This window comes from Phyllostomus hastatus, unplaced genomic scaffold (genome assembly GCF_019186645.2).
Source record: "Phyllostomus hastatus isolate PE091 unplaced genomic scaffold, TTU_PhHast_1.1 phas_contig_287, whole genome shotgun sequence".
In the NCBI taxonomy this organism is placed as follows: Eukaryota; Metazoa; Chordata; class Mammalia; order Chiroptera; family Phyllostomidae; genus Phyllostomus; species Phyllostomus hastatus.
The window spans coordinates 290342-313465 of record NW_025333834.1 but is presented as its reverse complement, the minus strand read 5'-3'; the positions used below and the strand labels follow the sequence as shown (position 1 = coordinate 313465).

The 23124-nt window shown below is 55.3% G+C and overlaps 2 gene segments (V, D, J or C); both read right to left on the bottom strand.

The window, feature by feature from the left end:
* Positions 1-8540, bottom strand: part of LOC123818629 — a 95797-nt gene extending 87257 nt beyond the window's left edge. Inside the window, exon 1 of the C gene segment in view lies at positions 8167-8540.
* Positions 1-23124, bottom strand: part of LOC123818626 — a 44692-nt gene that overhangs the window by 2536 nt on the left and 19032 nt on the right. Inside the window, 5 exon segments of the C gene segment in view lie at positions 335-667; positions 805-1119; positions 1370-1711; positions 1791-2108; positions 9341-9389. Of these exon segments, the coding sequence occupies positions 335-667; positions 805-1119; positions 1370-1711; positions 1791-2108; positions 9341-9389 (1357 nt within the window).

Sequence of the window (23124 nt, the reverse complement as noted above, 5' to 3'; positions counted from 1 at the left end):
GGTCAGCACTCTCAGAGGCAGCGGGGAGGCCAGGGCGAGGCAGGGGTAGGGATGGTGGCAGGAGGTGGTCTGTAGGGCATGGGCAGCACAGCCCTGGCAGGCGAGAGCATTGCTTACTGAGGACCAGCATCTTTTGAGTGGAAATTTTTATTTCTAATTTTTATAGAATGTAGCACCCCACCTTGTTGGCACAGTCAGTTTGCATGCATGCACACATGCAATGACAGGTCAGCCCAAGGCTCCGGGTACTACCCTGGAGGGGCAGCTGGGGATCAGTGGCAGGTGCTGGCCATGTCAGATATGACCAGAGACACGTTGTACAGGGTGGGTTTACCGGTGGACTTGTCCACGGTCCTCTCGGTCACCAAGTGGGGCAGGGCCTCATGGGCCACAACGCAGGTGAAGGTGTCCCCGGCACTCCAGTCCTCCTCGCTCACGGTCAGGATGCTGTGGACGAAGTATAGGCCGGGGTGCTGGGGCTCAGGCAGCGGGGAGCTGGTCACATACGTGTCGGGGGGCATAGGCTGTCCTCTCTGCATCCACTGCACAAACACGTCTGGGGGTGAAAAGGTCTTCACCAGGCAGGTGACCGAGGCTGACTCCCGAAGGCTCAGCTGTTCCCTGGTGGGCGGTTGCACGTACACAGAGGGCATGTTCTTCTTGGATTCTGTGGGAGGAGAGGCAGTGGTGACCTCGGGGTGCAGTGGGATTTGCCCCTGACAACAGGGGGAGCAGAGGCATGCTCCCAGCCCCACCCAAGGCTATGGGGGTCTTATGCAGCACGAAGGGTGGGGCAGGGCCTACCCTTGGGCCTGTGGATGGTGTGCTTCAGCGGGAAGGGCAGGTCTGTGTGGGTCACCGTGCATGTGAAACTTTCTCCTGACTCCCATTCCTCCACACACACGGTGGCCTCTCCTACGGCGCTGAAGGTGGCATTGGGGAAGATCTCAGAGATGTTGGTGTGGGTTTTCAGATCCTTGCCACTCTGACGGGTCCAGGAGATGGTCAGGCTGTCATAGGTGGTCAGATCTGTGACCACGCAGGACAGCTTGGCATTCTTGGTGAGGAAGGTGCTGGCAAAGGATGGGGGGATGGTGAAGATTTTGATGGAGGATGCACCTGGGGGAGGAGAGTGGGTTTGAATGACCGGCTTTGCTGACCTTTTCCTGAGCCCTGGGATCCTGTTGGAGGTGGGTGCTGGGCCCCTCCTGACAAGTGGCCCCAAACTGCCCTGCACAGCCCCTCCCTGCCCTTGGCCTCTCCAGGAAGCCAAGGCTCAGGAAGAAGCTGGTCTCACCTGTGGCAGTGTCTGCAGACCTGAGTGGACACCTGTGTGTTGAGGGCCACCATCAGGGGCAGGGTTACTCACCAGCGTTACACACAGATGACACGTTCTTCTGGATGCTCTCATTATTGTGTTCCACTTCGCAGGTGAACAAGCTCTGGCTGAGCCACTCACTCTCGGTGATGGTCAGCATGCTGCTGACACTGTAGGTCACGGGTCCGGGCCCTTTGGGCTCAGCCTGCACCTTGTCTGTGGTGAAGTTGGAGTCTAGAGGCTTTCCGTCCCGCAGCCAGGACACAGAGATCTTCTTGGGGCGGAAGCCCGTGGCCTGGCAGATGAGTCTGGACTTGCGGGGGTTGGTGCCAGAGAAGCCATCACGGGGTGGGATGAAGATGTTCACATTGGGCTTCAGTGGTTCCCCACCACCTGTAGTAAGGGGACACAGTCAGCCTGGACTGGTCAGGCCCCACCTCACCCGCCCAGCCAAGAAGAGGCCCTGTCTCACCTGAGATGGGCACTTGCACATTTTTGTCACCGTTGGAGTGTTTGACATTGCACATCACAAACTCATCTGTACCCTGGTTGATGTCAATAGAGGGCAGGAACACCTGGGAGCTGGCGGCGTACTTGCCCTCTCTCAGGACCGATGGGAAGCTCTGGATGGCTGGGCTGCTGATGCCACTGTTGTTCTTATAGCTCCAGGAGAAGGTGACAGAGTCAGGCAGGAAGTCCTTGGCCAGGCAGCCCACGGTCAGTCGGCTGTCATCGGACAGGGGGTTCTCACAGGAGATGAGGGGAAAGAGGTTTGGAGAAGACACACTCTCTGAGAACCCAAGAGGGACAAAAGAGAAAAGGGTGAGAAGGTGACTTTCCATGCTTGGCGGGTCAGGGGTCAGGACCCATAGCCCGGCAGCTCGGGCTGAGCCCACCACAAGGCTCCAAGGCTTTGCCATCTGCATGGCTGCAGCCCCCACCCTGCCCCAGGAGCTGGCTTGGAGCGTGGGTGTGGAGAGCGCTACTGGTTTCAGCTGGCAGATCTGGCCCTTCTGCCCCCAGCAATACCATCCCTGTACTCAGGACACTTTTACCCTGGCTCCCAGCTCAGGTCAGTCCAGGCTCGGGCCAGCTCTGTCATTCCTCTGAACACTGCAGTGTACCTGCTCAGCCCAGCAAAAGGAGAGCCCCAGACAGCTGCCAGTAAGGAAATCAGCTCCCATGAGCCCAACCCTCACTGCCCCGGCTCAGCCACACTATTGCCCAACCCTGTGTGTCAGAAGAATCGTGTGTATGTGGTGGGTGAGACCAAGAGAGACTCAACTCAGCACAGCGTGAGCACCACCAGGCCACTGAGGTCAGCCAAATGTTGGCCAGGATAGACCTGCATGGTCAGCTCAGCCCAGTGAGACCCACCTGGCCCAGCCAGGTTAATGCAGCCCAAAGCAATCATCAAAGTCATCCAAGTTAAGCCAGCTCACCTAATTCATTTTTGCTGGATCCAGCTCAGCCTACTATGGTTAGCCTAGCTCACCAACCAGACAGCTCAGGCCAATTCTTCTCACTTCAACTCCACTTAGCCCAGCCCAGACCAGCTTGCTTAGTTCACCCACTCAGTTCAGATAAGTGGAGCAACTCATCTAGTGCAGCTCACCCATCATAGCTCACCCGGGTCAGCTCACCCAGCTCAGCCCAGTGTAGACAGCTCAGCTTGGCTCTGCTCCACTCAGCCCAGCTTACCTTACCTGGCTCAGCCCAGTCTAGCTCAGCACACCCAGCTTGGCCCAATTCAGTTCACCCAGCTCAGCCCACCCAGATCAGCTCTGCTCAACTCAAACCAGCACAGTTTAGCACAATCAGCTTGGCTCATCCAGATCAGCCCAGCTCAGCCTAGCTCAGCTTAATTCAGCTCAATCAGCTCAGCTCACCCAGTACAGCTCAGCTCAACCAGCTCTGTCCAGCCGAGCCCTGCTCTGTCCAGTCCAGCTCAGCTCACCCAGCTCAACCAGCTCAGCCAGCTCACCTAGCTCAGCTCATCCAGTTCAGGTATGCTCAACCAGCTCTGTCCAGTCAAGCTCAGCTCACCCAGCTCACCCAGCTCACCTAGCTCAGCTCACCCAGCTCAATCCAACTCAGCCCAACTTAGCCCAGATCAGCTCCACTCAACTCAGCTCTTTATAGTCCAGCTCAGCCCAGCCTAGCACAGCTCAGCTCAGCTCAACCAGCTCTGTCCAGTCCAACCCAGCTCAGCCCAGCTCAGCTTAGCACAGTCCAGCACAGCTCACCCAGTTCAGCCTGGTTCACCCAGCTCAGCTCAGCTTAGCCCAGTTTAGCCCAGCTCAGCCCAGCTCAGCTCAGCCCAGCTCCACTCTGCTTAGCTCAGCTCAGCTCAGTTTAGCACAATCCAGCTTAGCTCACCCATTTCTTCCCAGCCCAGCTCAGCCTAGCTCAGCTCAGCTCAGCTCAGCTCAGCTCAATTAGCTCAGCCCAGCTCAGCTCAGCTCAATCAGCTCAGCCCAGCTCAGCTGGCTCAGTCCAGTTCAACTCAGCTCAGCTCATCCAGCTCTGCCCAGCCCATCTCAGCCCAGCTCACCTGCATCAGCACAGCTCAACCCAGCACAGCTCACCCAGCTCACCTGGCTCAGCCCAGTCTGGCTCAGTGCAGCCCAGCTCAGCCTGGTTCACTCAGCTCAGCCCAGTTTAGTTCAGCTTAGCCCAGCTTAGCTCAGCTCAACTAGCTCAGCCCAGCTTAGCTCTGCTCAGATCAGTTCAGCTCAGTTTAGCACAATCCAGCTCAGCTCACCCATCTCTGCCCAGCCCAGCTCAGCTCAGTTCACCTGGCTCAGCCCAGCACATGCCAGCTCAGCCTAGCTCAACTCAACTCAGCTCAGCTCACCCAGTTCAGGTCTGCTCAACCAGCTCTGTCCAGTCCAGCACAGCTCACCCAGCTCACCCAGCTCACCTGGCTTAGCCCAGTCCGGCTCAGCTCAGCCCAGCTCAGCCCAGCTCAGCTCAACCAGCTCTGTTCAGTCCAGGCCAGCTCATCCTAGCTCTGCCCAGCTCAGTTTAGCATAGTCCAGCACAGCTCACTCAGCTCACTCGGCTCAGCCCAGTCTGGCTCAGCTCAGCTCAGTTTAGCACAATCTAGCTCAGCTCACCCATTTCTGCCCAGCCCAGCTCAACCTAGCTCAACTCAACTCAGCTCATCCAGCTCTGCCCAGCCCAGCTCAGCTCAGCTCACCTGCATCAGCCCAGCTCAACCTAGCTCAGCTCATCCAGTTCAGGTATGCTCAACCAGCTCTGTCCAGTCAAGCTCAGCTCACCCAGCTCACCTAGCTCAGCTCACCCAGCTCAATCCAACTCAGCCCAACTTAGCCCAGGTCAGCTCCACTCAACTCAGCTCTTTATAGTCCAGCTCAGCCCAGCCCAGCTCAGCTCAGCTCAGCTCAACCAGCTCTGTCCAGTCCAACCCAGCTCAGCCCAGCTCAGCTTAGCACAGTCCAGCACAGCTCACCCAGTTCAGCCTGGTTCACCCAGCTCAGCCCAGCTCAGCCCAGCTCAGCTAAGCCCAGCTCCACTCTGCTTAGCTCCGCTCAGCTCAGTTTAGCACAATCCAGCTTAGCTCACCCATTTCTTCCCAGCCCAGCTCAGCCTAGCTCAGCTCAGCTCAGCTCAGCTCAGCTTAGCTCAATCAGCTCAGCCCAGCTCAGCTGGCTCAGTCCAGTTCAACTCAGCTCAGCTCATCCAGCTCTGCCCAGCCCATCTCAGCCCAGATCACCTGCATCAGCACAGCTCAACCCAGCACAGCTCACCCAGCTCACCCGGCTCAGCTCAGTCCTGCTCAGCTCAGTCCAGCTCAGCCTGGCTCACCCAGCTCACCCAGCTCTCCTAGCTCAGCCCAACTCAGCCCAGGTCAGCACCACTCAGCTCAGCTCATCACAGTAAAGCTCAGCTCATCCAGCTCACCCAGTTCAGCTTGCTCAGCTCACCTAGCTCAGCTCAGCTCAACCAGCTCAGCCCAGCTCAACTCCACTCAGCTTAGCACAGTCCAGCAGAGATCACCTGGTTTAGCCCAGCTCAGCCCACCCCACCTCAGCTCAGCTCAGCTCGGCTTGCCCAGCTCACCCCACCCAGCATGGCTCTACTCACCTAGCCTTGCGCAGATCAGGTCTGCTCAGCCTGGTCAGCTCAGTTCAGCTTAGTGGGCTAAGCTCACCCAGTTCAGTCCAGCTCAGCCCAATTCAGCTCAGATCAGAAAGCTCATTCAAGCTGGTTTCATCCAGCTCAGCTCAGGCCTGCACTGAGCAGCCCAGTGCAGTCCTGGATAGTCCAGAAAGCCGAGAGTCTCTGGCCAGAAAGGGTCAGGCCAGCAGAGCTGCGTGCCTCAGCTGCAACCATTCTTACCCACGAGTGCTGTACATTTGGGCTGGGCCCATGGTCAGTTCCTTACCAGGGCTTCTCCCTGACTTTCGTCCCTGGGTCGCCCAGTTCCACATCCTCAGTCCCAGCCCCTAAGACTATTTAATTTCTTAAACATCTTAAAAATATGTCCAGACAACTTGAAATCATTAACACATCTCCCAGGAATTTGAGGAGCATTGCTTCTGTGTGGAGAGGAGAGGTTGGGGTGGTCCCCGTGGTGCCTCTCCTCCCGGCACACACCCTGCAATCAGCCCCTAACTTTGACTACATCCCCTCTAAAGAAACATCATCACTAGAAATTGCCAAGAAATGAATTTTTCTGAATTCTCCACTTAGAATTCTGCTCTTCAGCACAAAGTTCTTTAGAAAGCATGGGCTACCTCCTCATGTGCAATACTGACCTAAAAACCAAAGCTGAGTTTACAACTTATGAAAAGACAACCGAAGCGTGGCCTTGTCTGAGTCACAGCATCAATGGTGGGTAGCATTTGGTCAGCACTTGCACCTTTTCCCTGGAATGTTCTTTAGGGAAAGTTAAATGTGAGTGACCTAGACAAGGGGTCACACAAACAAGCCTCTCTGCCCTCACTGAGCATCCATCATCCAAGATCCCCCTTCAGGTGGAAGCAAAACCTTCAGGCCCTCTGTCTGTCCCCAGCCAGCCGGCGGCAGGCAGCCGCTCTCTTACCATGTCTGCCTGGTCACTTGGAAGTTCTGTGGGGTCTTGCCACGCAACGATTTCTCCAAATCCACTACCCACACGATTCATGACTCAGGATAGCTGGCTGGGCTGGTGGCAGAAGCCAGGGCTACGTGCCCCCAGCCTGGGGCTCAGAGCCACATTCAGACCCTCCACCAGAGCAAGTTCAAGTCAGAAAATGGCCTCGCAAAGTGCCCGGCTCCTTCCTGACTCAGGTCCTCACTGGCTTCCTCTCGGTCCACCAACTGACATGCTTGACCAAAATAATTCAGGACAATTACCCTCGTTTCACCTAAAGGTGAAAGTGCTCTTAAAAAATACTTAGAAACAAAGGACACTTTATCAGAATATCAAAGTCTTTCTTCATCGTGAAGTTTAAACCCTGCAAGCAGTCATTGTAAAAACAGTGCTTTGGGGACAGAGAGTCAGTGTGAGATTAATTACCACTTGAAGGGATAAATTAATTTAAAAAAGTTATATGAACACACTGATAAATGGCCCCTAAGACTGTTTAATTTCTTAAATATCTTAAGTTCAAAATGAATATGAGTAGTTAGTAAGTTAAGACTGAAAAAATTAAACTCACATAGTTAAAAAAAGAACTTCCTAGTTTCTGTCAGCACCCCCACCTTATTTTAGAACTCAAATCATGCAGGTGTTGTTTTGCTCAGAGAAACACTTTTAGATTTGTGGGCAAAACTATCCGAAACCACTTCTTCATAACCATTAACCATAAATTTGCCATTCGTGTTTTCTTGCTTCCTAAAATAGACTGTGGCCACCCGCTTCCGGCCACCGGCTGCAGGTGTGCAGCCCCAGCAGCCATTGTTACTAGCTCAGCTCCATCCACTCAGAACATCCCTCAAGTAATTTAAAAAATAACCTTAATTTATTATTGTCAAAACTCAGCCATGAGTTTGAGGCTCACAGTTCTGACTTACCATTTCTTGGTCAAATTTGTACCACTATCAACTCCAGAAAGATGTGATTAATTAAATAATAAGATTTAAAAATGTAATATACATGAAAAGTATATTTTAAAGTAATAATTTTTTAAACACTTTCCAAAGGAGCCACTCCCAAGACACCCTGTCTTTCAATACTCAGTAAGCCGCTTAAGGGAGCAAATCGCTTTCTGTTAGAAGCTGCCTCCTGGGGCTGAGCTCTCCGGCTTTGGCTGCTTCTCACCTCAGAGGCCAGGCACCCACTGTCCCCAACACCGGGGCCATAGGACCCTCCTCACTGGACAGCACTTTTCCTAACCAATAAAAGCCTAAGTACAATTAAGCAGTTTTTAAATTACATTACATAAATGTAATGGGCTTGAAAAAAATCCAATCTAGTGCAGAAGTTCACTCCTAAGTCTGAGGACAGTGTCTTCCTGAGCACTCTGCTGTTCCTGGTTCACAATCACCAAGGCCAGGCACCCTCCTCACTGACACCCAAATCTGCTGGCAAGACTGTCCGGCTGCAGCCCCACCAGTCCTTGGCCCAAGCCCCAGGCCTCTCACTTCAAAGTGGCCCTTCAGGTTGGCAGCCCCTCTTTCAGGGGCTCAGTGCCTCCCTAGACATGCTGGAATTATGCCAGTTTCTGAAAAGCATCAGAAAATCAAGAGGCTCCGATGTCCCTGAGCCCCGGCCCCTGTCATCTCTGGCCAGCCTGCCCAGGTTCCCAGGGCCACGCGTCCCAAGGACCAACTGCTGATGCCCAGAAAAACCCACAGAGAGGAGTAGAAAAAGGAAGGCCTGAAAAGGCCATTCTTACCTGAGGAGACGGTGACCAGGGTCCCCTGGCCCCAGTAGTCTATACCATAATAATCACAGTGGTGCAAACTCCATCCTCACTCCACAAAAACCAGGGCACTTGCCCAGCACTGCCTGAGGCCACCCAGAGATGCACGCTGTCTCCAGGAGCCACATGGATGCCGACCATCCCAGTGACAGTGATCTGGAGGTTCCTGGGCCCCTCTGCCAGCCGTTCCCCCAACCTGATCCACAGGAGCCCGACCACTGGCTGCCTGGGGCCCCTGACCATGAGCCGACTGGGACTCAGAAGTCCAAGCAACACAGACACCCACCCAATCTCACAGCAGGTGCAGCAGAGTCCTTAGAACTGAGGGCAGGGCAGCCACACTGCCCTGTCTGTCCTCTCGCCGCCCAGCACATTTGCGAAGGGGAGGTCAGACTCCCTGGCCTCCTTTCCTGACTTTCAAGATGCCTTTCTGTCCCTGATATCCAGACCCTGACAACCCAGACTCCCCCAGGGAAGTTCCAGTGAAGGTGGGGAGAGGACTCACCTGAGGAGACGGTGACCAGGGTCCCCTGGCCCCAGTATTGAAACCACATTGTGGTAACCATGCTAGGATCCTGGACAAAAACTGAGGCCTCCAGTTCACCTCAGAAAACGCCCAGTGAGGGCAGAGGAGACAATGGGGCTCAGAGGCCAAGGGCGGCAGAGACCTCAGAAAGGTCCCCAAATGCAGAGTCCAGGAGGAAAGGGACCTGGACCCTCTTCTCCTCATCCCTGATGGTTGTGGTCCCCTCCCAGACCCTTTCTGAGTCCAGAACTGCCCCCAGTCCTTCTGAACCTGAGACCGAGACACCCTCATTTTCTCCCAAAATGTATCAAAAACCCTCGGAGAGAGAGAGGAGAAAGGGGTTGTGAGGACTCACCTGAGGAGACGGTGACCAGGGTGCCTTGGCCCCAGTAGTCAAAGTCATCACATTGCCATGGGCCCCGCTAGGCAGTGTACAAAAACCTGCCCCCCACCCAGCCACCTGCCAGCACAGCAAGCCCTGTCTCCTCAGGTCCCCGCGCCCCTGACACACAGCCCGCTCTGCCTTCCAGAGCACAAGCCCCAAGTCTGCACAGAGCAAGGACTCTCTGGAAATGTGTTTCCCAGCCTCAGGACAGAGGAAAAGAGAGGAAGCCGTCTTACCTGAGGAGACGGTGACCAGGGTCCCCTGGCCCCAGTACTCGAAGTAAGCATCACATTGCCATGGGCCCCATTAAGCAGTGTACAAAAACCTGCCCCCTGCCCAGCCACCGGCCAGCACAGCAAGCCCTGCCTGCTCAGGTCCCCGCGCCCCTGACACACAGCCCGCTCTGCCTTCCAGAGCACAAGCCCCAAGTCTGCACAGAGCAAGGACTCTCTGGAAATGTGTTTCCCAGCCCCAGGGCAGAGGAAAAGAGAGGAAGCCATCTTACCTGAGGAGACGGTGACCAGGGTCCCCTGGCCCCAGTTGTAGAAGTTATCACATTGCCATGGGCCCCGTTAGGCAGTGTACAAAAACCTGCCCCCCACCCAGCCTCTGGCCACCACAGCAAGCCCTGCCTGCTCAGGTGCCCATGCCTCTGACACACAGTCCTCTCTGCCTCCCAGAGCACAGGTCCCCTGTCCCAGACTAAAGGCCTTCTGCAGAGCAGCGACCCCAGTGACCCCAGCCCCCTGGGGATTCCTGAGGGCCCCACACAGAGCAACAACTCTCCAGAAAGTTCTTCCCCAGCCCCACAGCAGAGGCAGGCAGAGGAAGCCATCTTACCTTGGGAGACAGTGACCAGGGTCCCCTGGCCCCAGAGATCAAAAGCATCGCACAGGGACACAATCCCTGGCTGCCCTCAGACATAAACCTGTCCATGGCCACAAGGGCCTCAGAGGTGCAGGGCGGCAGGCAAGGACATCATCAGCTGGGAAGACAGTGACCGGAGCGCCCTGTCTACAGTGCTGGAAGTCACCAGCAGCACAGCCTCCTCCCTGCTGCTTCCCCCTCTCAAAATGCACCTCTCCCTCCTGTCCCACCTCTGACACCAAGCACTGCACCTGGCTTGGCACACCTGAGTCCTCCAACCCTGGCAGCATGCCAGACTCACCTGAGTAGATGGTGACCAGGTGCCCTGGCCCCAGTGCTGCAAGTAAGCAGAGGCACAGAGTGGGCCCTGAGCTACAGCCTCAGACACTCCTGCAGCTGGGGTCCTCAGGGAGCCCAGGGAGCTGCACACTCTGCTCTCCACTTGGGGACAGTCCCACTGGTGTCCCTGGCAGGTGTCCTCTGGCCTTAGTCCCCAGGTCTGGGTCTGGACATCCTCCCTGACGTATGGCTTGCTTTGGCCCCACAGGACACACTTCCCTGATCACCCTGCTGCCCATGCCACCCCTCCCCTGTGCCTTCGCCTGGAAAGCATCCCCACTGCAGGCTCCTACCCAACCTCCCTATGCACCTGGCACTGAGCCCTGGGGGACAGCCACAGCTGCCCTGGGGACTCTGACCAGATTTTTGTAGAGTTGTCAATCACTGTGGTCCCAGTTGCCACTGTGGTTCCTGGCTCAGCCAAAACCCCAAAACTGTAGTGGGGGGCAGGTTGGTGGAGGCTGATGCCCCACTGAGGGCCAGGTGGGTGGGCGGGTCACAGAGTAGAGGAGGTCCCAGCACCCAGGGCTGCATTTCCCTTTTCTTTAGAAATAACAGCTGATCCAACACCATGTCTGAGGCCCTCTCATGTACCTGCTCTGGCCCCCGAATTTGAGTTGTTCTTAGCTGGAGAAAGTTCTCAAGCCAGAGTATGGGGGACTGATGGAATCCCCAGTCCATCGCTGACCTGTAACACAGCCCCATGGGTCTGTCAGGGTCTCAGCCCGAGAGGCTGCTTTCTCTCTCTGGCCACATCTGAGGTGTGGGTTACATCTCGTTAATTCTACCTGTTCATTGTTCCCTGCAGGTGTGGGCCCCTGGGTCTCCACAAGGGTGGGTTCCCTCCAGGTCCCCTGGGGCTGCTGGCCCTTGGGGAAGGGTGTCAGAGGGGCAGTGCAGGGGGGGGCTATAGTCTAAGGGAGAGGGTCTCCCTTCCCCACACCAGTCTGGCTGCTCTCCCCTGACTCGGACTATGGAGATGAGGATGGTGGTCTGCATCCACACCTGTCAGACCTGGGGCTGGGTGCCAGGATTCAGAGGGGCACCAGGTGTGGGCCTTTGGGGAGTAGATGCACATAGATTCCCTTGGGCCAGGGGTCAACCTGGCAGGTGTGCTCAGGGACAGGCTACTGCTGGGGGAGGCTGTCATAGATGCAGCCTCAGGGCCTTGGGGACTGGCAGGGTGTGAGGGCACCCTGAACACTAGCTGGGGAAGGGTGAGTGCCTGGCATGTTGAAAAGTCTGTGTGAGTGTGAGTGTGAGCATGTGAGTGTACGTTTGTGCACCTGTGTGTGTGTTATAGGGTGCAGCCCTGAGGGGGACCCCAAATAATGATTTGGAATGGGGTCCAGAACTCAAGTGTCCAGGAAATATTAGAAAGATGTAAAGGATGTCCTCACTCCTTCCCCCCATAGGTGTGAGTTGGGGGAAAGGACACATGGATCAGGGGCATGTACAGATGTTTTGTACAGCAACAGCTCTGCAGCTAACCTCTGGCATGGTCATTTAACATATCTATAACCTTTAACTGGTTGCATAGATGTATGAAATAGCTGAGACCATGGTTGGAGCCAGGGGGATGGAAGGGACTTCCACCCAAGATGTAACTGGGGGGCAGGTCCCTGAAGTTACAGCACCTGCCTGAGAGCTTGGAGAAGTTTGGCTTCATGACATAGGGCCACACCTGCCCATACTCATGATGGCAGCCCAGTAAACTTGGAATAACACAGGAATGTTGGCAGGTGTAACTGATTGAAGGAGGAGTTGGAAATGGGGATACAGAGGAAGACTGGTGGGGGGATTTAAACCCCGATTTGGCAGCCATTGCAAGGAGGTACCACTCGGCTTTGCCAGAGTGGGGACCCCCACAACCTTGGTAGAAGAGGACCGTGCAGCTTTGGGGTGCTCCCTTTGGCTGCATGGCCTGGGAAGCAGGAGAGACCGCCTAGAAGAAGGGTGAAATAGGCCTTCTCCAGTAGGCCAGGAGAAGGTGCCACATGGCTTTGGATTAATTGGAGATCCTTGCTGGACAGCAACAAAGCTGACAGTGTCAGGAGCCTGAATCACGGACGTTAGTTTCTTTTCCTGAGTTACAGTATCCTGAATTAGGACAGGGGGAGAAGGAAGCACTGTGGGTGTCTTTGGGTATCCTAAAGGACTTTGATATTTTAATGAAGACATTAAGTCACTACTTTAACTCTGTATAGCTTTAAATAAATATTTCCTTTCTTTTTCACAGATCTCTGGCATTGAGAGATGTCTTTCCTCTGGCAGCAGATGAGCGAACCTAGTGGGGAGTCCTTTTGATAATAGTATACCGTACCCCCCTGGCCCTGTTCTGTAACATGTGTGCACATGTACATGTGTGCATGAGTATGTGCCAGTACATGTGTAACTGCAGGCAGAGGAACAGCTGAGTGAAGACCCAGAGGCTGGCAATGTGCCTAGAGGACTGAGGTGGTTTGAGGTGGCTGCATTCAAAGGTGCCCTGAGGGCCCAGAGGAGAGGATGAGCATGTTGGGGGCTTGCTCTAGAAGGTTCCTCCTGGTGAAGTGTGGATGGATTGGGGTGTGAAGGGAAGGAGGTCTGGGTGCCGACTAAGGGTTAGGGAACCCATGGGGATGGTGAGCAGAGCCACAGGGGCTCCCACAGGGGCAGGTGGAGCAGGGTCTCTGGGTCGTACTCCCAGGATGCTGTCCCTGGGTCTTGAGAGATGGGGAGATGCCCCTGGGGTTGGGGCTGCAGACAGAGTGAGGGACATACTCAGAGGTGTGGGAGCGAAGGTTGAGGTGTGGGTTACAGCCTCATGGCCCATCCCTCCCTTGCCTTAGGTGGTAATGGGGGAGGGTCAGGACTGCCCTCTCCTCCTAGGCTGGGGCCCTGCTCCCTGGGGGAGCATGGTGTCTCATGATGCCCTCCAGGGCTCATTTTGAGGTGGGAGTTGCTCATAGCTCACAGCAGGGCTTCCTCTAGCTCCCAGCCCCTCCCTGGAGGCTCTTCTTGCTACAGCCTCTGCTCTGGGGCCTCCTGTCTCCCTTTCAGGGAACAGGGCCTGGGGCACCCCAGCCCCTACAGGAAGCACCTGCCCTGGCTCTTCAGAGCTCTGGTTGCTGACTGGGGAGGGGAAGTGCCCACTATGCCCTGCCAGCCCCTTTCCTCCCATTGATCCCCAGTCCCCAGTCCTTGCCTCCATCCCCACACCCAGCCCTCATCTCCTAGTCCCCACCCCCAGCCTCTACCCCCAACACCAACCCCCATTCCCCATCCCCAACCCCCAGCACCAGTCCCAGCCTCAGTTGCCAGCCCCACCCTCCAACCCCCAACCGCCAGCTCCAGAGGACCTTATTCAGCTCTTGCAGACATGTGTCCTACAGGTTCCCCACACATGACAGGAGCTGGCCTTGTCAGATCTCTCAGCCTTTCAGAGGCACCTCCTGCCTGTCCTCCCTGCCTGGCAGTGCTGTGCATAGCTGGGGTCAGGGCAGCTGTTGTGGGTCCAGGGCCTATGGACCACGCAGCAGGCTGGGCTCCTTCCGTAGTGCCCCACAGCCCAGTCTAGGAGGCCACCTCTGCCTCCACTTGTCACAAGCACATGTCAAGGGAAGGACAGGGGCTACAGCGTGTGCCCCAGTGGGTGCCAGTCATGGTAGCTGAATGGGTGGGTACACTGGGAAGGCCTGGGATGAGCCATGACTGTGACCACCAGCAATGGTGAGCCAGCCTTCTGGCCTCTGCTCACAGTTGTTTCTTCATGGGGGCCCTTCCCCCTCCAGAGCAGGTGACTTGGGAAGATGTCTCCTGGCTTTGCTGTTTTGAGCAGGACTTGAAGCCAAGCTGAGGGCCAAACCCCTGAGGGCAGGAGGAGAGGGTGCCTTGGTCACTTATCTCCCTTGTTAGTCAGGGAACATCCATACAGTAGCTTCTGAAAACAGTCGACGAGCTGGCAGTGGCCCTCTGACTGGCCTATGCCCCGATGTCCAAGCCAGAGCAGAAGGCCATCAGATCAGTGGCAATGGGAGGTGGGAGGGCCACACTCACTCTGCACCTTGGACCTCAGATCCTGATGCCCAGCAGGTAGAGCCCACAGAGATGATGCCTGGTCTGTCTGCCTGGGTGACCAGGAGGGCGGGTCTTGTGGAAGGACAGGGAAGGTGCAGATGGTGAGCCCAGTGGCTGCCTTGGCCTTCAAGGCCCTTGGTGTCATGGCGCCTTGTGAGCTCATCACAGCCAGGGTCATCCTTCCCCAGGGGTCTGTCTAGTGGCCCACCAGATGGACAGAGTGCAGGCCAGCTTTGACAGGCAAACTCCCCTCATGGCTTCTAAAGGCCTCCATGAGTGGGGGGTGATCTCTGGGCCCTTTATTTGGGAAGTACCAACATACAAAAGGAAGACTTCCACTTCCTTCCTCAGGTCAGAAGCAACTCAGGAGCACATGGCTGCTGTGTCAGATAAATCAACGGCTGTGGGAACTTGACTGAAGGAAAGAAAGGGATGAGAAACAGAAGTTCCCTTCTCTAATACCTGATAACATGAGCCAAAAAGAGTAAAAGCCAGAAAACAAGTTAACAGGCAAATAAGAGTGTCAGGGAAGAGCCACAAGTCTGAAGTCACACTAACTTTCCATGGACGGTCAAAGAAAGAACCTGGTGTCACACAGCCCTCCAACCTACGGCCCAGGGCAGGCAGCGGGGCTCACAAGTCCAGAGAAGCCTCATCCGCTCCCCACGTTCCTGAGGCAAGGGCGATGACCGGAGGGTGCTCATCATTCTTATAGGCGGGAGCAACCTCAGGGGTCAGTGCCAGAGGCCTGGGCAGCAGCAGGGCAGCAAAGGTGATGCGTGTCTTCTTGTGGGAGCGGGAGGCTAGTGGGAACGTGCTCAGCAGCCAAGGATATGGATGGTGGGTCGGCATCTCTGGAGGACTTGGCCACTCCGTTGTGGTCGGACAGTGGCTGCTGTCGGGAGAGCAAATGTCCCTGCCCCCGTTGCCCATTTGCTTTTGCACAAGACAGGAAGCCCAGCTGCATCACCTGGGCAGAGAGATGCCTCCCCACATGGGTTTCAGTGACGGAAACAGGAGCTCCCAGGTTCAGATCCTGACAATGGGACACACCTGTCCCTTCAGTGCAATGACCTGAATATTCACCAGAGTCTCAGAGGTCATGGCACTGCCTCCACAGTTGGGACCAAATTCAAAATGGCACCAGGCCCACGTGTGCAGAGTGGGGCTGATCTATTGGTCATGGAGGGGGAGGGCAGGCCATGGGGAAGGGAGAGGAAGCTGAGGGGAAACAGGGAGAGAGGTGAGGAAATAGGGGAGAACTGGAGGAGGGCAAAGGTACAGGTTGAGGGTCATGATGCTACAGAGAATAAGCTGGGAGTTGAGGAGGGTGGCCAATTCTGGAGGAGAGGAGTGGGTGCTGATAAGCCCAGATGTTGGCCTGGGATTGGTGGCTGGAGGGAGAGAAGGACAGGTCTTGTGGGAGAAGGCAAAAGACCTCAGGGTATCTACGCAGGTAGCAGATGTGAGGGAGAGGGTGGACCTTCCACGTATGAGGGGTGGGCTCAGGAGGAGGGCAGGTGCTCATGGCGTGGTGTATTGAGAGTGAGTGTGAGAGTCACTCTGAGGCTGAAGCACGCTGAGCAGCTGAGCTGTTGCACAGGACGGAAGAGGCAGCAAAAAGTCTGCCCAGGCCTCTTGGAGTGGACACAGGGGTCACTGCCAGGGCCATGCGGGCCAGATGCTGATGTGACCTGAAGGAAGACTGGAGGAAGGGTGGGGGCTGGTGTCCATGCAACCTCCTCCCTGCCACACATCTGTCCCAGTAGAGCAGTTTGATCAGTCAGAGAGGCCTCCTTGTCCAGGACCATCCATGGCTGTGATAAGGCTGCATGAGGAGCCAGCCCTCTGGGGTCCGACACCTCCCCAACCTGCCCCCAGGACCAGTGGCTTCTGCATGGCCTGGACCACCAGCAGGACCTCTGTGTCTGAATCTCAAGATGATTCCTCTGTGACACCCTGCCCATTGAAGCATGACCATGCTGACTTCAGTCAGGGACTTGAGGGAGGGGCTCTTGTCTCCTGGTCTTGTCTGTGTCTGCAGATCCCTGGTCTTCTGGGGGCTGCTCCTGGCTGAGAGCAGGTTCCTGAGGCCAGGCCCAGTGGGGGTGCCCACCTGTGCCTCAGGATCCCAGTGCACACCATTCACACCCAGGATCTGGGATCTTGACTCCAGCTAGTTCTGCATTCCAGTACAGGTCTCCAGGGACCCTCCAGTGCAGGAGCACCAGCCCTAGTGCTCCTTTCCTTCCATCTGCACTGCCTGGACCACCAGCAGAACCTTCCTTCTTTCCCTCCACTCTCTGACCTCTACTCCCTGAGCAGCTAAAAGTGCTCCCGCCTCCAGGAAGTCACTCTGAGTGACCGAAGACCAGATTGGGCCCACACACCCACCCTCCATACTCTGGCCTCCACCTTCCCTCATGTGGTCACACCAGAGACACAGCACAGGGCCCTGATGAGTCACGGAGGGAGTGGACAAAGTGTTGTGGGGATGGGAGTGGATAAAGAAATCTACTGTTGACCAGAAGAAGGAAACTGCAGAGACATCCATTCAGAGCAACCCCAGCTTTATGGTAAAAGGGTTTGAAAACCTCTCCCCGGCTGTGTGGGGGGAGGTGTGGGCAAGCTGGCAGGAAGGGACTATCAGGGTTAGTGGTTTGGAGACTGGAGCTGGGCTGGAGCTTATCTGCTTCCTGCATGCATGCAGCCAGGCCCTCTCAGTGTCTAGGATGCTGCTGGAGAACAGGCTGCCTGGGGGCTCCTGTGTCCTTCAGGACCCTGCCCCACAGATAGTGACCAATGCTGGCCCCCAGGGACCTGAGCACAGGTGCTTTGACAAGAAAGAAATCCTGGTGAGTGGGGCCTTCCCTTCCTGGGACACCAGACACCCTAGGGAAATGGTATTCCTAGGAGACACTCCTGTGAAAGCAGGAACACAGGCTTCTTGGGCCCAGGTCTGGGCTGGGGAACTTGAGGCTCCTTGAGGACTTGCAGGGAGAGCTGTGACATGGGGGCTCCATGGAGGAGTCCACCTCTGAGATGGAGGAGGGGAGGGCAGTGGGTGCTGCTGACTGCTGACTGTCACTGTGTGTAGTGGCCGCCCCTCTGGGCATTCTGAAAGAGCTGAGACTGGCGAGCTGACTGTGAGCTCTCTCTTAGCCAGCCCCTGTGAAGGACACAGCTCAGGGGTTCTGTGTTGCTGGGGAGCATGGGGGCCTGCGTGGCTCTGGATGGCTTAGGTGAGGGCTTATGCATGCTGGTCCCTGGCCCTGGGGTGCTGGTGGCAGGACTGAACACTTACCTCCAAAGGTCAGCTCTGGACAGCACCCCTGAGTTCTGTGAGGGGAGAGGACAGGGCATAGCCTTCCCCTGATCCACCCAGCACCTGCCCTCACCATGCAGTTTGACAGGGAAGGATTCCTGGGTAGGAAGCAAGGGTTGCCTATGGAGCCTGTGACAGTGTCTGGATGGGAGCAGGGTTCTAATCTCTGACCTCTGGCCCCGGGGCTGGGTTGCTAGAGGCCAGGGGAACAGGTTCAGCCACAGCCTCTCTCAGGCTTATAGTCCCCATTAGACCTGCTGTGACTCGAGGCCTCTCACAAACCTCCAGTCTAGGGCCTTGGAGCCTCTTTGGTGGGGAGAGGGCGTCCAGGTGAGGACCTCCAGTCGGGCATGGCTGAGCTGGAAGGTCTGGGCTCTGGGACCCACAGGAAGCTTTTAGGAGTGTCCTGTGGCCCTGGGAGTTGCATCCTGAACTCCATCCATACTGTCTGAGGCCCAAACAAATTCTGTGGGGATCAGGGCAGGGTAAGGACCCACCAGGGCTGCAGAGGCCCATGTCCTGGCACAGGACCCCTCCTCAGGCTCTGGCCATTCCTGGGACTCAGGGAGAGGGCATGGAACATCTGCCAACCTGGACAGCAGTGCTGCAGCTAAGATCCTGAGTGGGGGCTGGGTGGCGGGGCAGCTTTCCAAACTGGGTTTCTGACTGGACAAGTGTCACTGTGGTACCCGCTACTATATACCACAGTGACACAGGCAGGACCATAAACCTCCTGGCCTGTTGTGACTTCAGCACTTCACTCTGTGCTGTTTGACCTTGAAGAAGGGGCAGGGTCCTTCCTTGCTGGATGTGTCTCATGAGGTCTGGTAGTCCTGGGTCCCAGCACCTGTGACCAGAAAGAGCCCAGTGGTTTGTGGGCTCTGAGGAAGATACACCGCAGATGGGAGTGGCAGCCTGAGCCTAGGGCCGCTGTTTTGGCATTATGGCAGGGGCTACTGGAGGAGGATCCCTAGGGGCAGAGGAGAAAGGCTCACAATAGAGCTTTTGGGTCTGTGATGAGCCACTGTGGAGGTGATCCCCTCACCCGTGCAGCTGATCCAGCCCCTGGCCTGCACCCAGGAACACTGTCTACACTGGCCCTGCAGCACTGGATGCTGAGCCAGAGGGGCTGGGGCTTGGGAGGCAGGATAGCGCTCTGAGGTTGGTGGAGAAATCGTGGGGTTGTAGTGCTGCTGGGAGGTCAGTTCAGCTCCAGATTCTCTTCACACTCCCTTTCCCATATAAAGATGAGGGGTGAGGGAGTCGGGGGTGGTATCAGGGACCTTGGGAAAGGCAATCAGGTGGGGCTCTCTGTCCCTGGGGACAGGCCTGAGGCCAGGTGCCTGGTTGGCCATCTGTGTGGAAGGAGCTCTGTACAGTCCCCTGTCCTCAGGAAGGGGTGTGGCTTGTGCGAAGGGGCCTCCCAGATTGGAGCCTGGGTAGCTGGGCCTGGGGAGGGGGGCAAGCTCTGGGTGGGAGGGGTGGACACCTCTGGGCGCTAGAGGTTTAGGCAACGCTGCCTGATATGTTTGTGTTGGATATTGACCAGGTGGTGGATGGCTCTCTGCCTTCAGTGTCCCTGTGTCTGTTCAGGAGCTGGCTATGAGGTCACCAGCCCGTTGGAGGACATCAAGAGGGGACAGGTGTAGCCCTGAGCAGGGGCCTGAACTCCACTCACACTGTGTGATGTCCACAGAGATTCTGTGGGGATCCAGGCAGGGTAGAGACACACCAGAGCTGCAGAGGCCCATGTCATGGCACAGGACCCTTCCTCAGACTCTGGCCATTCCTGGGACTCAGGGAGAGGGCATGGAGCATCTGCCATCCTGGAGGGCGGTGGCTGGTGGGGGGTAGTAGGTTCTGAGCATAGATAGTGTCACTGTGGTAGCTACTCCAGTATCCCACAGTGGCAGAGGCTGGGACAATATTGCCTATTCTGGAGTCTGGGGTGGAAGCATCCAGTTCACAGCTGCTCACAAAGTCCAGTGGGTGTCATGCCCTGCTAGCTGTCAACAACAACAACAACAACAAAAAGCCAAAGTAGGTGCTGACTAAGGAAGCTGAGCTGCAGACAGGGCTGGGCGATGGGGCTCAGTGGAGGGGTCCCTGAGGCCCCTGAGATTCACCATCAGGTCCATTTTCAGGTGTGGCTCCTGCAGGCTGGATGTACTTTGTATACCCTTGGATATTCTGTAACTACCTATTTGAATTCCCTAATCCCCGTACCTTTTCACCCATTCCACCACACCCCCTCCCATCTGGCAACCAACAAAAAGCTCTCCATATCCATGAATCTATCTCAGTTCTTCTTGTTTGCTTAGTTTATTTTATAATTCAATTGTTAATAGATTTGTTTGTTTGTTTTTTTTTTTGCCATTTAATGTTCATAGTTTTGATCCTTTTCTTAAGTAAGTGCCTTTAACATTTCATATCATGATGGCTTAGTGATGACGGATTTTAGTTTATTTTTGTCCAGAATGCTGTTTATTTTCCCTTTGATTCTAAATGATAGCTTTGCTGGGTAGCACAACCTTGACTATAGGTCCCTGATTTTCGTGACTCTGAATCTAACCTGCCAAGTTTCTTTGAGAAATCAGCTGACAGTCCTAGGCCATCTCCCCTGTAGGTAACCAGCTGCTTTTCTTTTGTTGCTTTTAGGATTCTCTCTTTATCTTTAACCTTTGACATTTTCATTATGATGTGTCTTAGAGTGAGCCTGTTTGCATCCATCATGTCTGTGATTCTCTGTGCTTCTTGGACTTGCATGCTATTTGCTTCACCAAATTAGGGAATGCTATTTCCTAATTACCTTTTGTTATTTTCTCAAATAGATTTCTAATTTCCTGGTCTTACTCTTCTCCTTTGACACCCCCCTATGATGCAAATGTTGGACCTTTTGAAGTTGTTCCACAGGCTGCTTATATTATGCTCATTTTTTTGTGTTCTTTTTCTTTTTGTTCTGATTGGTTGCTTTTTGCTTCCTTATGTTCTGAATCATTGGTTTGATTCTTGGCTTCATCCATCCTACTGTTGTTTACCTGTAAATTGTTCTTTATTTCAATTAGTGTATGCTTCACTTCTGACTGGATCTTTTTTGTGCTGCTGAGATCCTCACTAAGTTCCTTGAGCATCCTTATAACCAGTGGTTTGAATACTTCATCTGATAGGTTGCTTATCTCTATTTCATTTAACTTTTTTTTCTGGAGTTTTGATCTGTTCTTTCATTTGTGCCCTCTTTCTTTGTCTCCTCATTTTGGCAGCCTGCTTATGTGAGTTGTTTTGGCTCTGTCTTGGTAGTGTTGCCTAATGTAGTAGGTATTCTGTAGGGTCCAGTGGCCCAGCATCCCCTATCACCCAAGCTGGGTACTTGAGGTGCATCCTTTGTGTGGGCTAAGTTCACTCTCCACTCTCCACTTGTGCTTGAGCCTTGGTTGCTATTGGCAGATCAAAGGGAGGGATTTACTCAGGCCAGTCAGCTGTTAGAATTGGCTGTGAGCACTTACTACGAATCTTCACCTTCAGTGGAGGATCAGCTCTGCAGGGGCACCGTAGTGGTACTCCAGCATGGTCTGTGACTGTCCTTTAGGTGTGCTGGCCCTGAGGTTTCCCGGGTGGTATAGGCCAAGGTCAGCCCCCACATGTGTTTTGCTTGGGGCCACCCTGCCTGAGCTATAGAGTAATCTGAGATGTCCACTACTTTTGCTGGGCTTGGAGATTCCCAGGTGAAGCCAAGCTATCATTCTAGATCGGCTGCAGCTAGTGCTGGGCCAGTAGCCACTAAACCAGAGTTATGGGGGCTGGTGGCTCAGTGAGTCTTCCTATTGCTTGTTTGAGAGGATTTAGGGAACTGTGAAGAAGGAGCTAAGACCAGTCATTCATATATAAAAGGTCTTGGTGAAGCAGCTATCATTTTGTCTTGGCAGTGAGATATCCTAGTCCAGAGCCATCCATGGCTGTGATAAGACTGCATGAGGGGCCAGCCCCCTGGGGTCCGACACCTCCTCCACCTCACCCCAGGACCAGTGGCTTCTGCATTGCCTGGACCACCAGCAGAACCTTTGTGTCTGAATCTCAAGAAGATTCCTGTGTGACACCCTGAACATTGAAGCAGGACCATAATGACTTCAGGATCCTGAAGGAGGGGCTTTTGTCTCCTGGTCTTGAGTGTCTGCAGATCCCTGGTCTTCTGGGGGCTGCTCTGGGCTTAGAGTAGGTCCCTGAGGCCAGTCCCAGTTGGGGTACCCATCTCTGCCTCTGGGTCCCAGTGCACACCATTTAGCTCTAGCATCTGGGATCTTGACTCCAGCTGGGTCTGCATCCCAGTGCAGGTCTCCAGGGACCCAGGATGTCACCAGTCCTAGTGCTTCTCTCCTGCCATCTGCAACTAAAAGTGCTGCTGCCTCCAGGAAGTCACTCTGACTGACCCCAGACCAGACTGGGCCAGGAGACCCACCTTCCATGCCCTGGTCTCCACCTCCCCACATGTGGTCACCTCAAGGCCCAGCACAGACCCCTGGATGAGTCACGGAGGGAATGGAAGCAGTGTTGTGGTATTGGGAGTGGATAGAGTAAATCTACTGTTGACCAGAAGGAAACTGCAGAGACATCTACTCAGGGCAACCCCAGCTTTATAGTAAAAGGGTTTGAAAACCTCTCCCAGGCTGTGTGGGGGGAGGTGTGAGCAGGCTGGCAGGAAGGGACTCTCAGGGTTAGTGGTTTGGAGACTGGAGCTGGGCTGGAGCTTATCTGCTTCCTGCATGCTGAGCAGCCAGACCTTCTCAGTGTCTAGGATGCTGCTGGAAAACAGGCTGCCTGGGGGTTCCTGTGTCCTGCAGGACCCTGCACCACAGGAGGCCACTGCTGGCCCCCTGGGACCTGAGCACAGGTGCTCTGGCAAGGAAGGGATCCTGGTGAGTGGGGCCTTCCCTTCCTGGGACACCAGACACCCTAGGGAAATGGTATTCCTAGGAGACACTCCTGTGAAAGCAGGCACACAGGCTTCTTGGGCCCAGGTCTGGGCTGGGGAACTTGAGGCTCCTTGAGGACTTGCAGGGAGAGCTGTGACATGGGGGCTCCATGGAGGAGTCCACCTCTGAGATGGAGGAGGGGAGGGCAGTGGGTGCTACTGACTGCTGACTGCCACTGTTTGTAATGGCCACCCCTCTGGGCATTCTGAAAGAGCTGAGACTGGCGAGCTGACTGTGAGCTCTCTCCTAGCCAGCCTCTGTGAAGGACACAGCTCAGGGGTTCTGTGTTGCTGGGGAGCATGGGGGTCTGCATGGCTCTGGACGGCTTAGGTGAGGGCTCATGCATGCTGGTCCCTGGCCCTGGGGTGCTGGTGGCAGGATGGACACTTACCCCAAAGGTCAGCTCTGGACAGCACACAGCCTTCCCATGATCCACTTCGCACCTGCTCCCACCATAGTGTGT